We start from the raw sequence: 12,048 nt of genomic DNA, 5'->3' as shown, positions 1-12,048 counted from the left end.
TGCTGATCTCAAGCCCGAGATGAGCAGAAGCACCCCTTCCCTGGTGGATCCTCCCGACAGATCCAAGCTCTGCCTGGTGTTGCAGGCGTCCTACCCCAGCAGCCCTTCGGCCGCCAGCCAGTCCTACGAGTGTCTGCACAAGATGGGGGGCGGGAATCTTGAAAACACAGTCAAAAGTCACATTAAAGAAATCTCCTCCAGCCTGGGAAGGCTCAACAACTGCCACAAAGAGAAACCTCGACTTAAAAAGCCACATAAGAACCCAGAAGAGGTGCCTCCGTGCCAAACCCCTAAAGCGGGAACTGGTTCGGGCAAGCAAACCGAAATCACCAGGAGCTCCAGAGTGCCGAACGGAATTCCCTCTTGTACCTCCAAGGCCGTGGAGGCGCCAGAAACCGATTCTGCTTCTACATCCTCCCTTGAGCCGTATCCTCAGAGCAGTTGGAATGCCACATTACCAGCGCAGTCAGAAACATCCAGTTCCCCACCGTTTACTCAAAGCAGCGGATCTCCTGTTGGCTCGGACAGTGTCATGTCTCCGGTACCCCTTCTTTCAAAACACAAAAGCAAAAAAAGTTACTCCTCCTCCCCAAGTCACGTCTCAAGGAATGGTCAGGTTGTGGAGGCCTGGTACGGCTCCGACGAGTACCTGGCACTGCCCTCTCACCTTAAGCAGACAGAAGTATTAGCTTTGAAGTTGGAAAACTTAACGAAGCTTCTGCCTCCAAAACCCAGAGGGGAAACCATTCAGAATATCGATGACTGGGAACTGTCTGAAATGAATTCAGATTCTGAGATCTATCCAACGTACCATGTCAAGAAGAAGCGTACAAGGCTAGGCAGGGTGTCTCCCAGTTCATCCAGTGACATAGCCTCTTCGCTGGGGGAGAGCATTGAGTCTGGGCCCCTGAGTGACATTCTTTCTGACGAGGAGCTGTGTATGCCTCTCTCTGGCATGAAAAAATACATGGATGAGAAGTCAGAGAGAGCTTCATCTTCTGAGAAAAATGAGAGCCATTCTGCCAAGAAATCTGCTTTAATTCAGAAACTTATGCAAGATATTCAACACCAAGACAACTATGAAGCCATATGGGAAAAAATAGAGGTAAGTTAGTCTAATTGAGTGATTTCTTACCTTACCTGATTTTTGAAAGTAATGCTGGAAAAAGTTCAACTCTTTCCACTCATATAAAATGTGTTGCTATTTTTGGTAAACATAACTGATTCCCCAAAGACAGAAAAAGCACATGATCACTGCACTGTGACAGAGTATGTGTCATTGGGAACAGCCCTTGTCAATGTATTAGCTTGATGTACCCCTACCTGGTATAGAATTCTTGTTTGTAGTGCCCAAACCTAACACAGCTCCTGATGAATGGTGGGACCCTGTCGATGGAATACAGAATAAAGTAGAACAGTAGCTGTGCAAACACCCATGTCTCAGGAATATGTGAATAGAATATTCCAGTTGCCCTCAGTGCTTTTTCACTTGTTTGCTCTAACTCCAGAATAGCTTCCACAACTCCATTGTTAACTTCCTGTAGAAATAGACCAGATATTTTTTGGAAACTTTGTTTTGCTTCAGTCTTTCTCCTCTTTGAGGCCCTTGGCTAATAACCGTGCTACCTATACTCTGTACCACCCATGGGCTCTGAGATGGGGACTTGATATTTTCGGTAAACCTGTACTTTTAGAATGAACTATTAGATGTGGTGAAATCTTTGAGGACAGACATCAAAATCCTCAGGACTGAGCTTTATACTATCGGATGTGATTTAAGACTGGATAAAAGTATAGAGTAATTCCCCTTATCCACAGGGGATCCGTTCCAAGACACCTAGTGGATACATGAAATCAGAGACATTATTGAACCTATCTATATACTACATTTTTTCTATACATACATACATACCTATGATAAAGTTTAATTTATAACTTAGGCATAGTAAACAATAACTAACAATAAAATAGAAAAATTATAACAGTATACTGTTCTAAAAGTTATATGAATGTGGTCTTTCTCTCTTAAACTATCTTATTATAACTATCTCTTACTTGCAGTAAATGGCTTAGTGTCACTCATATTAGGGGGCCTCTTGCTGGCGTGTTGGTATAGGCTCAACATTTTCTACTGCAACACATTGCTGTCAATTGGAAAATGCTTTTAGTTCATATCTCCTACCCACAAATTTCATATTTTTTTCCATCTTAACTAAGCACTTATCACACACTGGAGCCATAACTTTTGCAGTTGGAGGTGCAACAGCAAAACAAGCATGGGTTTCTTTTTCCTTCTCCCCAATCTCATGGATAGAAGATGTGTTCTTACTATAAATTTTAGTAACCCAGCATATGATTTTTCTACCTTTATTATTAAGTAGAGAACTTTTACCTTTTTACCTAAAGAAAGAAATTTAGGGTTTCTCTTTGGCATATCTGAATTGCCAGCATCACTACTCTTGTGCTTTGAGGCCGTTATTAAGTAAAATAGGGGCACTGTGATACCATGACAGTCACTTTGATGACCTAGACAGCTACTATGTGACTAATGGACGAGTAGCGTATTACAAGGTAGATACACTGGACAAAGGGATGATTCACATCCTGGGCAGGATGGAGTGAGATTTCATTATGCTACTCAGAACAGTATGCAATTTAAAGCTTATGAATTGTTTATTTCTGGAATTTTCCATTTAATATTTTGGGACTACATTTGACTGTGGATAACTGAAACCATGGAGAGTAACATCGTGGGTAAGGGGGGACTGCTGTAGTACATATGGACAGAATAACCTGTAGAAAGAAAATGAAGGTACATTAAAAAAAGAGGGGAAGTATATATAATAATAGCATATTAATAATTGTTTTTACAAAGTATTTATTTGTCAAATCCTCACAACAACTCTAATATTAATACCAATTTATGGGTGAGAGATCAGGCAGTCTGCTCTGGACCCCATGGTATAATGAAATGCTCCCATGCCCTCCTTAAGGAAGCGATCAATATGTGCTGCATATACATACTGCGGTATTGTATAGAAGAAATAATATCAGTGGAGCTGGGAAGTTAGACAGAGAGAAGGAAGGCGGGCATTTCAGGTAGGAGGAGCATAAACTGAAACAGAGTTAAGAATTGGGAATGAGCATGATATGGGGGAACATAGCGAGCTGTTCTGACTGGAAGGCTGTGATCAGAAAGCAATGGAAGTTTCCATACATTTGATAGACCCGGTTGCTGCAAGGCCCCAGTGGCCAAACTAAGGCAATTAGAATTTGTTCAGTGGGTGGGCATCCAGGGCAACTTCTTTGAAAGGCACTGAGAGTAGTAATATAACCCACAAATAACTAATGCTTCTTGGACTCTTACTTTGTGCTTGAATCTGTGCTAAGAGCTTTATATGTCATATGCTACTTAAGTCCTGGGAAGTAGGCATTTTTCAGACAAAGAAGCTAAGGCAGAACATAGTTAGGAAACCTGCTGATGGCCTCACAGCTAGTAAGTGCAGAGCCAGGATTTGAAGCCAGAGCCAGCATACTTCAAGCAGCGTAGGCCATGGCCTGCCATAGCCTGTCTGATCGGCTTAACTGCCAATCACAGGAAAGCTGGTCAAAGCAGCTGTGGTGGTGACCCGTCCAGAGACGGCAGCCAATCTGAGGGACTGCTGTCATGTGGATGGGGGGATGGAGGGAGGGGGGGGCGGGCTGTTGGAGAAGGGTTCCAGGAAACTGGTTCTGGGCCACACTCAGTCATTAAAGCCCGGAGTGGCCCATAGCTAGTTATGCTACATCTGGGCCTCAGTTCTTCTTTTGTAAACAGAGATGTTTTTTGAGCAGATAATGGCCACAATACCAACTTCCAATGACAGCATCCTTTTATTTCATAATTCTACAAAGATGAAGCTGTCTTCAACCTGTAGGACTGGCATATCTTTAATCAAAGGAAACACTTATTTTATTATTATTATTTTTTAATTCTCACCAGAGGATGTTTTTCCATTGATTTTAGAGTGAGTGGAGAGAGGGAAAGACAGAGAGAAATATCAATGGGAAAGAAACACATTGATTGGTTGCCTCCTGCATGCCCCCAACCACAGCTCAGGCTGGGGAGGAGCCTGCAAGCGAGGTATGTGACCTTGACCGGAATTGAACCTGGAACCCTTCTGTCCACAGACTGATGCTCTAGCTAGCCATTGAGCCAAACTGGCTAGGGCGAAGGAAACATTTAGATTGGTAACTGGCTTGAAATGGAGGTAAGGTAAATTTTAACAATAAATATTCATTGATATTGAGTATGTGATGAAACGTTTAAGGGAAGTGTTTTGTCACAAGGTGGAAATACTGTCCTCAAGTTGGGATGTGAGGTGAAGGCTGAAAGGAGATTAAGCTCCTTTCTCAGCCTAACCTCCTTTCATGACTTCCAATGAGGGCAGCTGCCAATTCCCAGGTCAGCTGACCTTTAATATCATACTCTAGCTTTGAGCTCCTTCATATTATCTATTCTACTTGAAAAATATAACATAATAAAAGAGTGTATTATTTAACATCTTCCTTGTGCCAGGCATCTACTAGGCACTTTAACTGCAGTTATTTTCTCATAAGATTCTACAAGGTGGGTTTTACTATCTTAGATTGGCCACCTCTCTTCCTCTCTAGAGCTCTCACTCTGGTACTAGCCACCACCACCTCCTGCCTGAATTACCGACAGAGCCTCCTAGCTGGCCTCTCTGCTTCATCCAGCTCCCAACACAGTCTCTTCCCAGCACAGCAGCCCTAATGATCCTTTTAAAACATAAATCCGATCGTGTCTCCTTGCACCAGCTCCCGTCACATTCAGAGGTCCTACATGGACTGGCTTCCTGATTTCCTCTCTGGCCTTATTTCCAACTGCTCTTCCCTGTACTCACTTCACTCCATTCCCACTGGCCTCTTTGGTGTTCCTAGAACAAGCAGAGCCTGCCCTGGCCCTTAGGATTCTTGTCAGTTCCCTCTGCCTGCACCCTCTCCAGCAGGTACCCTCATTTCCAACTCCTTCACCTGCTCTGGGTCTTTGCTCATAATAATTTCTCAGGGAAGCCTACCTTGACCACCTTTAAATGATGTAATCTGACTTTTAATTTTTTTCGATAGCTCTCATCATATTCTGTTATTTTATATAATTATCTTATCTAGTATGTTTATTATTTTTGTTTGTCTCCCTGCTAGAATAAGAGCTCTGTGTGGGCAGGAATATTTATCTGTTCCATTTGCTAATAAATCACATGTACCTAGAACAGTGCCTGATACATAGTAGATGCTCAATAAAAACTGTTGAATGAATTACTGAATCCCCATTTTAGAGCAGAGGAAACTAAAGTCAGGTATTTGAAATCACTTATCCTAAACTGCATAGCTACTAAGTCATAGAGCCAGGCTTCAGGCCCCACCTGCTTTGCTCTTGCCATCAGGTAAAGTCTTGAGAATAGATGAATTTCCTGAGAAAATGAGAATAGATGAAGAAGAGAAGAGGGGTGACAACTGAATTTTAAGTTGAGGCAGGAATAAAGAAAAGGCCCGGTTGTGAGGATTATGAAGGGACTGAAAGATTCTTGGGTGCTTTGTAAATAAAAGGAGAAGAGATGTTTAGTAAGATGGATATTAGCTTCATTATTTGAAAAAGGGAGATCAAGATGAATAAGAGCAATGAAGAAACCAACCTTTAGATTTGTTTTAAAGAGTCAACGAGGACTTCAGAGAAAAAGGACTTAATGAAAGAGTGGAGGTAGAAACTGGACTATAGATTATTAAGAAGTGAGAGAAAATCATTCCTAATAGCTCAAGAAATTGGATTGTGAAAACAATATGAGACAAAGGACTACAGTTGAAAGTAAACAAAAGTTTTGTTTCTTTTTAACTAAAGCTTATTGGAAGGCAGAAATAACAGACTCAGGAGCCAGAGATCGTTTTTTTTTTTTTTTTTTTTTTTTTTTTTTTTTTTTTTTTTAATATTTTTTTATTTTTCGCTTAAAGTATTACAAAGGGTATTACATAAGTGTCCTTTTTTTTCCCCCCCGCCCTTGACACACCCCTACCCTCCCTAACCCCCCAGTGTCTTATGTCCATTAGTTATGCTTATATGCATGCATACAAGTCCTTCGGTTGATCTCTTACTCCCTCCCTCCTGCCCCCCAACTCTCTCTGGCCTTCCCACTGCAGTTTGGCAATCAGTTTGAGGCAGTCTGCCCTCTGTATCTATTATTGTTCAAAAGTTTGTAATGGTCTTTATTATCCATGAATGAGTGAGATCATGTGGTATTTTTCCTTCATTGATTGGCTTGTTTCACTTAGCATAATGCTCTCCAGTTCCATCCATGATGTTGCAAATGGTAGGAGTTCCTTCTTTTTAACAGCAGCATAGTATTCCATCGTGTAGATGTACCACAGTTTTCTAATCCATTCATCTACTGATGGGCACTTAGGCTGTTTCCAGATCTTAGCTATGGTGAATTGTGCTGCTACGAACATCTGGTTACATATATCCTTTCTGATAGGTGTTTCTGGTTTCTTGGGATATATTCCTAGTAGTGGGATCACAGGGTCAAATGGGAGTTCCATTTCCAATTTTTTGAGGAACCTCCATACTGCCTTCCATAGTGGCTGCACCAGTCTGCATTCCCACCAGCAGTGCACTAGTGTTCCTTTTTCTCCACATCCTCTCCAGCACTTGTCGTTTGTTGATTTGTTGATGATGGCCATTCTGACAGGTGTGAGATGGTACCTCATTGTTGTTTTGATTTGCATCTCTCGGATGATTAGTGACTTTGAGCATGTTTTCATATGCCTCTTGGCTTTCTGAATGACCTCTTTTGAAAGGTGTCTATTTAGATCCTTTGCCCATTTTTTGATTGGATTGTTTATCTTCTTTTTGTTAAGTTGTATGAGTTCCCTATAAATTTTGGAGATTAAGCCCTTATCAGATATGACGTTGGCAAATATGTTTTCCCAAGAGGTGGGTTTTCTTGTTTTGTTGATGGTTTCTTTTGCTGTGCAGAAGCTTTTTATTTTGATGTAGTCCCATTTGTTCAGTTTCTCTTTAGTTTCAACTGCCCTAGGAGCTGTATCAGTGAAGAAATTGTTTTGGCATAAGTCTGAGATTTTGTTGCCTTTGTATTCTTCTAGAATTTTTATGGTTTCCTGTCGTACATTTAAGTCCTTTATCCATTTTGAGTTTATTCTTGTGTATGGTGTAAGTTGGTGGTCTAGTTTCATTTTCTTGCATATATCTGTCCAATTTTCCCAACACCATTTATTGAAGAGACTATCTTGGCTCCATTGTATGTTCATGCCTCCTTTGTCAAAAATTAATTGAGCATATTGGTTCGGGCTAATTTCTGGACTCTCTATTCTATTCCACTGATCTATATGTCTGTTCTTGTGCCAGTACCAGGCAGTTTTGAGAACAGTGGCTTTGTAATACAGCTTGATATCTGGCATTGAGATCCCACCTACTTTGTTCTTTCTCAGGATCGTTGCAGCTATTCGGGGTCTTTTTTTATTCCAGATGAATTTTTGGAGAGTTCGTTCTAGATCTTTGAAGAAGGCCATTGGTATTTTAATGGGAAGTGCGTTGAATGTATAGATTGCTTTGGGTAGTATGGACATTTTAATGATGTTGATTCTACCAATCCAAGAACATGGTATGTTCTTCCATCTGTTTATGTCTTCCTCTATCTCTTTTTTCAGCGTCCTGTAGTTTTCTGAGTAGAGGTCTTTAACCTCTTTAGTTAAGTTTATTCCTAGGTATCTTAATTTTTTTGGTGCGATGGTAAATGGGATTGTTTTTCTAATCTCTCTTTCTGAAAGTTCACTATTGGTGTATAGAAATGCCTCAGATTTCTTGGGGTTAATTTTGTATCCTGCTACATTGCCAAATTCCTGTATTAAGTCTAGTAGCTTTTTGATGGACTCTCTAGGGTTTTGTATGTATAATATCATGTCATCTGCAAATAAGGACAGTTTTAGTTCCTCTTTTCCAATTTGGATGCCTTTTATTTCTTCTTCTTGCCTAATTGCAATGGCTAATATTTCCAGTACTATGTTGAACAGGAGTGGTGAGAGTGGGCATCCCTGTCTTGTTCCTGTTCTTAGGGGAAATGGTGTTAGTTTTTGTCCATTGAGTATGATGTTGGCTGTGGGCCTGTCATATATGGCTTTTATTATGTTGAGGTATGATCCTTCTATTCCCACCTTGCTGAGAGTTTTTATCAAAAATGGGTGTTGGATTTTGTCGAATGCTTTTTCTGCATCAATTGATATGACCATGTGGTTTTTTTCTTTCAATTTGTTTATGTGATGTATCACATTTATTGATTTACGGATGTTGTACCATCCCTGCATCTCTGGGATAAATCCTACTTGGTCATGGTGTATGATCCTTCTGATGTACTGCTGGATCCGATTTGCTAAGATTTTGTTGAGGATTTTGGCATCTATGTTCATGAGGGATATTGGCCTGTAATTCTCTTTCATTGTGATGTCTTTACCTGGTTTTGGTATTAGGGTGATGCTGGCTTCATAGAATGAGCTTGGAAGTGTTCCTTCCTCTTGAATTTTTTGTAGTAGTCTGAGGAGGGTAGGTTTTAGTTCTTCCTTGAATGTTTGGTAGAACTCCCCTGTGAAGCCGTCTGGCCCTGGACTTTTGTTTGCTGGAAGCTTTCTGATGACTGCTTCAATTTCTTCCATAGTTATTGGCCTATTGAGGTTTTTAGATCTTCCTGATTGAGTTTTGGAATGTTGTATTTTTCTAGGAATTTGTCCATTTCCTCCAGGTTGTCTAGTTTGTTGGAGTAGAGTTGTCCGTAGTATTGTTTAACAATCATTTGAATTTCTGTGGGGTCTGTTGTTATTTCGCCTCTATCATTTCTGATTTGGTTTATTTGGGACCTTTCTCTTTGCTTCTTGGTGAGCCTGGCGAGTGGTTTGTCAATCTTGTTTATCCTTTCAAAGAACCAGCTCTTGGTTTCATTGATTTTCTGTATTGTTTTTTTGGTCTCTATGTCATTGATTTCTGCTCTAATCTTTATTATCTCCTTCCTTCTGCTCACTCTGGGGTTTTCTTGTTGCTCTCTTTCTAATTCTTTGAGTTGTAGAGTTAGATGATTAACTACCATTTTTTCTTGTTTTTTGAGATAGGCCTGTAGAGCTATAAACTTCCCTCTCAGGACTGCTTTCATTGTGTCCCAGAGGTTTTGGATTGTTGTGTTTTCATTGTCATTAGTGTCCAGGATGTTTTTAATTTCTTCTTTGATGTCATCGGTAACCCAATCAATATTTAATAACATGCTATTCAGCTTCCAAGTGTTTGAGTATTTTGGGTTGTTTTTATTGTAGTTTATTTCTAACATTATGCCATCATGGTCTGAGAAGATGCTTTTTATGATCTCAATCTTCTTGAATTTGTGGAGACTTTGCTTGTGACCCAATATGTGGTCTATTTTTGAATATGTCCCATGAGCACCTGAGAGGAATGTATATTCCGCAGCTGTGGGGTGTAGTGTTCTGAAGATGTCAATTAAGTCCATCTGATCTAGTGAGTCATTTAGGATTGCTGTTTCTTTGCTGATTGTTTGTCTAACGGATTTATCCAGTGATGTCAGTGGTGTATTAAAGTCCCCTACTATGATTGTGTTATTGTCGATATCTCCCCTGATATCTTCCAGAAGTTTTCTTATGTATGTGGGTGCTCCTGCATTGGGTGCATATATGTTTACCAGGGTTATATCTTCTTGTTGTGTTGATCCCTTTAGTATTATGAAGTGGCCTTCCTTATCTCTGGTTATGGCCTTCACTTTGAGATGTATTTTGTCAGATATAAGTATTGCTACCCCAGCTTTCTTTTCCTTTCCATTTGCGTGAAAGATATTTTTCCATCCCTTCACTTTCAGTCTGTGTGAGTCCTTTCCAATGAGGTGGGTCTCTTGTAGACAGCAGATGTATGGGTCATGTTTTTTTATCCATTCAGCCACTCGGTGTCTTTTATTTGGAGCATTTAGTCCATTTACATTTAAAGTTATTATTGAAAGGTACTTGTTTGTAGCCATTTCTTTTTTGTGTGTGTGTGTAAGCCAGAGATCTTGAGGTGGCTAGAAAGACTGTATAAATGGGCCATACCCTGAGATAAGAGGGAGGGCACATGGAGCTCCCTGAGAAGAATTCTGGCTTGATACTAAAAGTTATGAAACACGGAAGAATACGTCCTGCTTCTGATTCCACCTTTACCAAATGAAGAGTAATGTTTCCTCCTCCTATCATGTCCCATGGTCCCTCTCTCTTCTCTCTGAGCCACACAGAGCGCAAGGCAGAGGCCCGAAGTTCACTGATAGGTGAGGGACTCCCGTGGCTGTGATAGGATCTCTGGGCTAGCATCCGAGTGGCAAGTGTCTTAGATGCCTTTGTGGTTCCTTCACTCTCTACTCCTCAGATGTGTGTCTTTATTTTAGTAGGCTTGATTTATGATTGTGAAAATTTTATTTTTAATGTGTATTTTTATTTAGAAAAATTAATTTCTTTTTATAGATAATATACTCACATGATTTAAGAACATATGTTTAAAGATATCCAATAAAAATTCTCTCTCATCATTATCCCCCATCTTGAGTTCCCACTTCACAATGGTGATCACTGTTGCTTTTAGTTCTTATGTTCTTTAAGAAGTGCTTTATACATACAAGCAAATGCAAACATATTTATGAAGCAATATTTTAAAACCTGGTAAATAAGTTGCAACCCTGTCTTTCTACTCAAATACAAGTGCCTCAGTTAACTCTGTGAGTTCTTAAATGATGGTTCCTTTCCCAGTCTCTCAGTGGGGATTGAGAATTTGGTGAATATGGCTGGTTTCCTCAGAATCTCCCATGTGGATAAGGTAATGGAGCCTCTCAGGTCTGAGTGCTCACCTTCTGTAGGAGCTTCTCAAGGCCTAAAATTAAAAGTGAAAACCCAAACAAGCCATTGAACTAGACTCAGTTGTTCTGATACATTCAGAGGATACATACAACCCACTGACTCCATTTCTAGGTGTTTATCTGAAAAACCCAAAACACTGATTTGACAAGATATATGCACTCCTATGTTCATTACAGCATTATTTTCAATAACCAAAATGTGGAAGCAACCTAAGTGTCCATTGATAGGTGAATGAATAAAAAAGATGTAGTACATATATACAATGGAGTATTACTCAGCTGTAAAAAGAAGGAACTATTGTCATTTGCAACAACACGGATGGACCTAATCGGTATGATGCAAAGTGAAATTAAGTCAGACAGAAAAACAAATATCATATGATTTCACTTATATGTGGAAACTAAAGAAAAAAGCAAACAAACAAACAAAACAGAAATGGACTCATAGCTACAGAGACTATTTTGATGGTTGTCCGATGGGAGGGGGTTTGGGAGCTGGATGAAAAGGTGAAGGGATTAAGAAGTACAAATTGCCAGGGATGTCACAGCATAGGGAATCCTATATAATAAAAGACTACTAGGCTAAGTGTCTAGTCATCTTTTCAACCAATTAAAATGTAGTATGCTAATGATATGCTAAGACCGCTCAACCACTTGCTATGACATGCACTGACCACCAGGAAGAGAGCAGATAGTCGACCGGTTGACTAGTCACTATGATGTGCACTGACCTCCAGGAGGAAGATGCTCTATGACTGCCGCCTCTATGATACCCGTCCTCTATGACACCCAGCCTTTATGACACCAGTGCATTATGACACTACTGCTCTATGACACCCTCCTCTATGATGCTCTGCTCTATGACACCCATCTCTGACACCCTCCTCTATGACACTCCTCCACTATGACGCCCTCCTCTAGAACAACCCTGCTCTATGACACCTTCCCTGACGCCATTCCTCTACGACACCATCCTCTATGACACCCTCCTCAATGACACCCTCCTCTATGACACCCTTCTTCTATGACACCTCATGTATGACACCCTTCCTCTATGACACCCTCCAGTCCCACACTCCCCTTCTATGACACCCTTCCCTATAACAAC

The 12,048-nt window shown here is 40.5% G+C and overlaps 1 protein-coding gene across 1 annotated transcript in view; it reads left to right on the top strand.

The window, feature by feature from the left end:
• Nucleotides 1-12,048, top strand: part of AKAP6 (A-kinase anchoring protein 6) — a 373,936-nt gene that overhangs the window by 87,744 nt on the left and 274,144 nt on the right. Inside the window, 1 exon segment of the mRNA XM_023751526.1 lies at nucleotides 3-1,105. Within this exon segment, the coding sequence (XP_023607294.1) occupies nucleotides 3-1,105 (1,103 nt within the window).

This window comes from Myotis lucifugus, unplaced genomic scaffold (assembly GCF_000147115.1).
Source record: "Myotis lucifugus unplaced genomic scaffold, Myoluc2.0 scaffold_22, whole genome shotgun sequence".
Classification (NCBI taxonomy): Eukaryota; Metazoa; Chordata; class Mammalia; order Chiroptera; family Vespertilionidae; genus Myotis; species Myotis lucifugus.
Note: the sequence above shows the minus strand (reverse complement) of the source record. Positions and strands in the feature narration are given on the sequence as shown.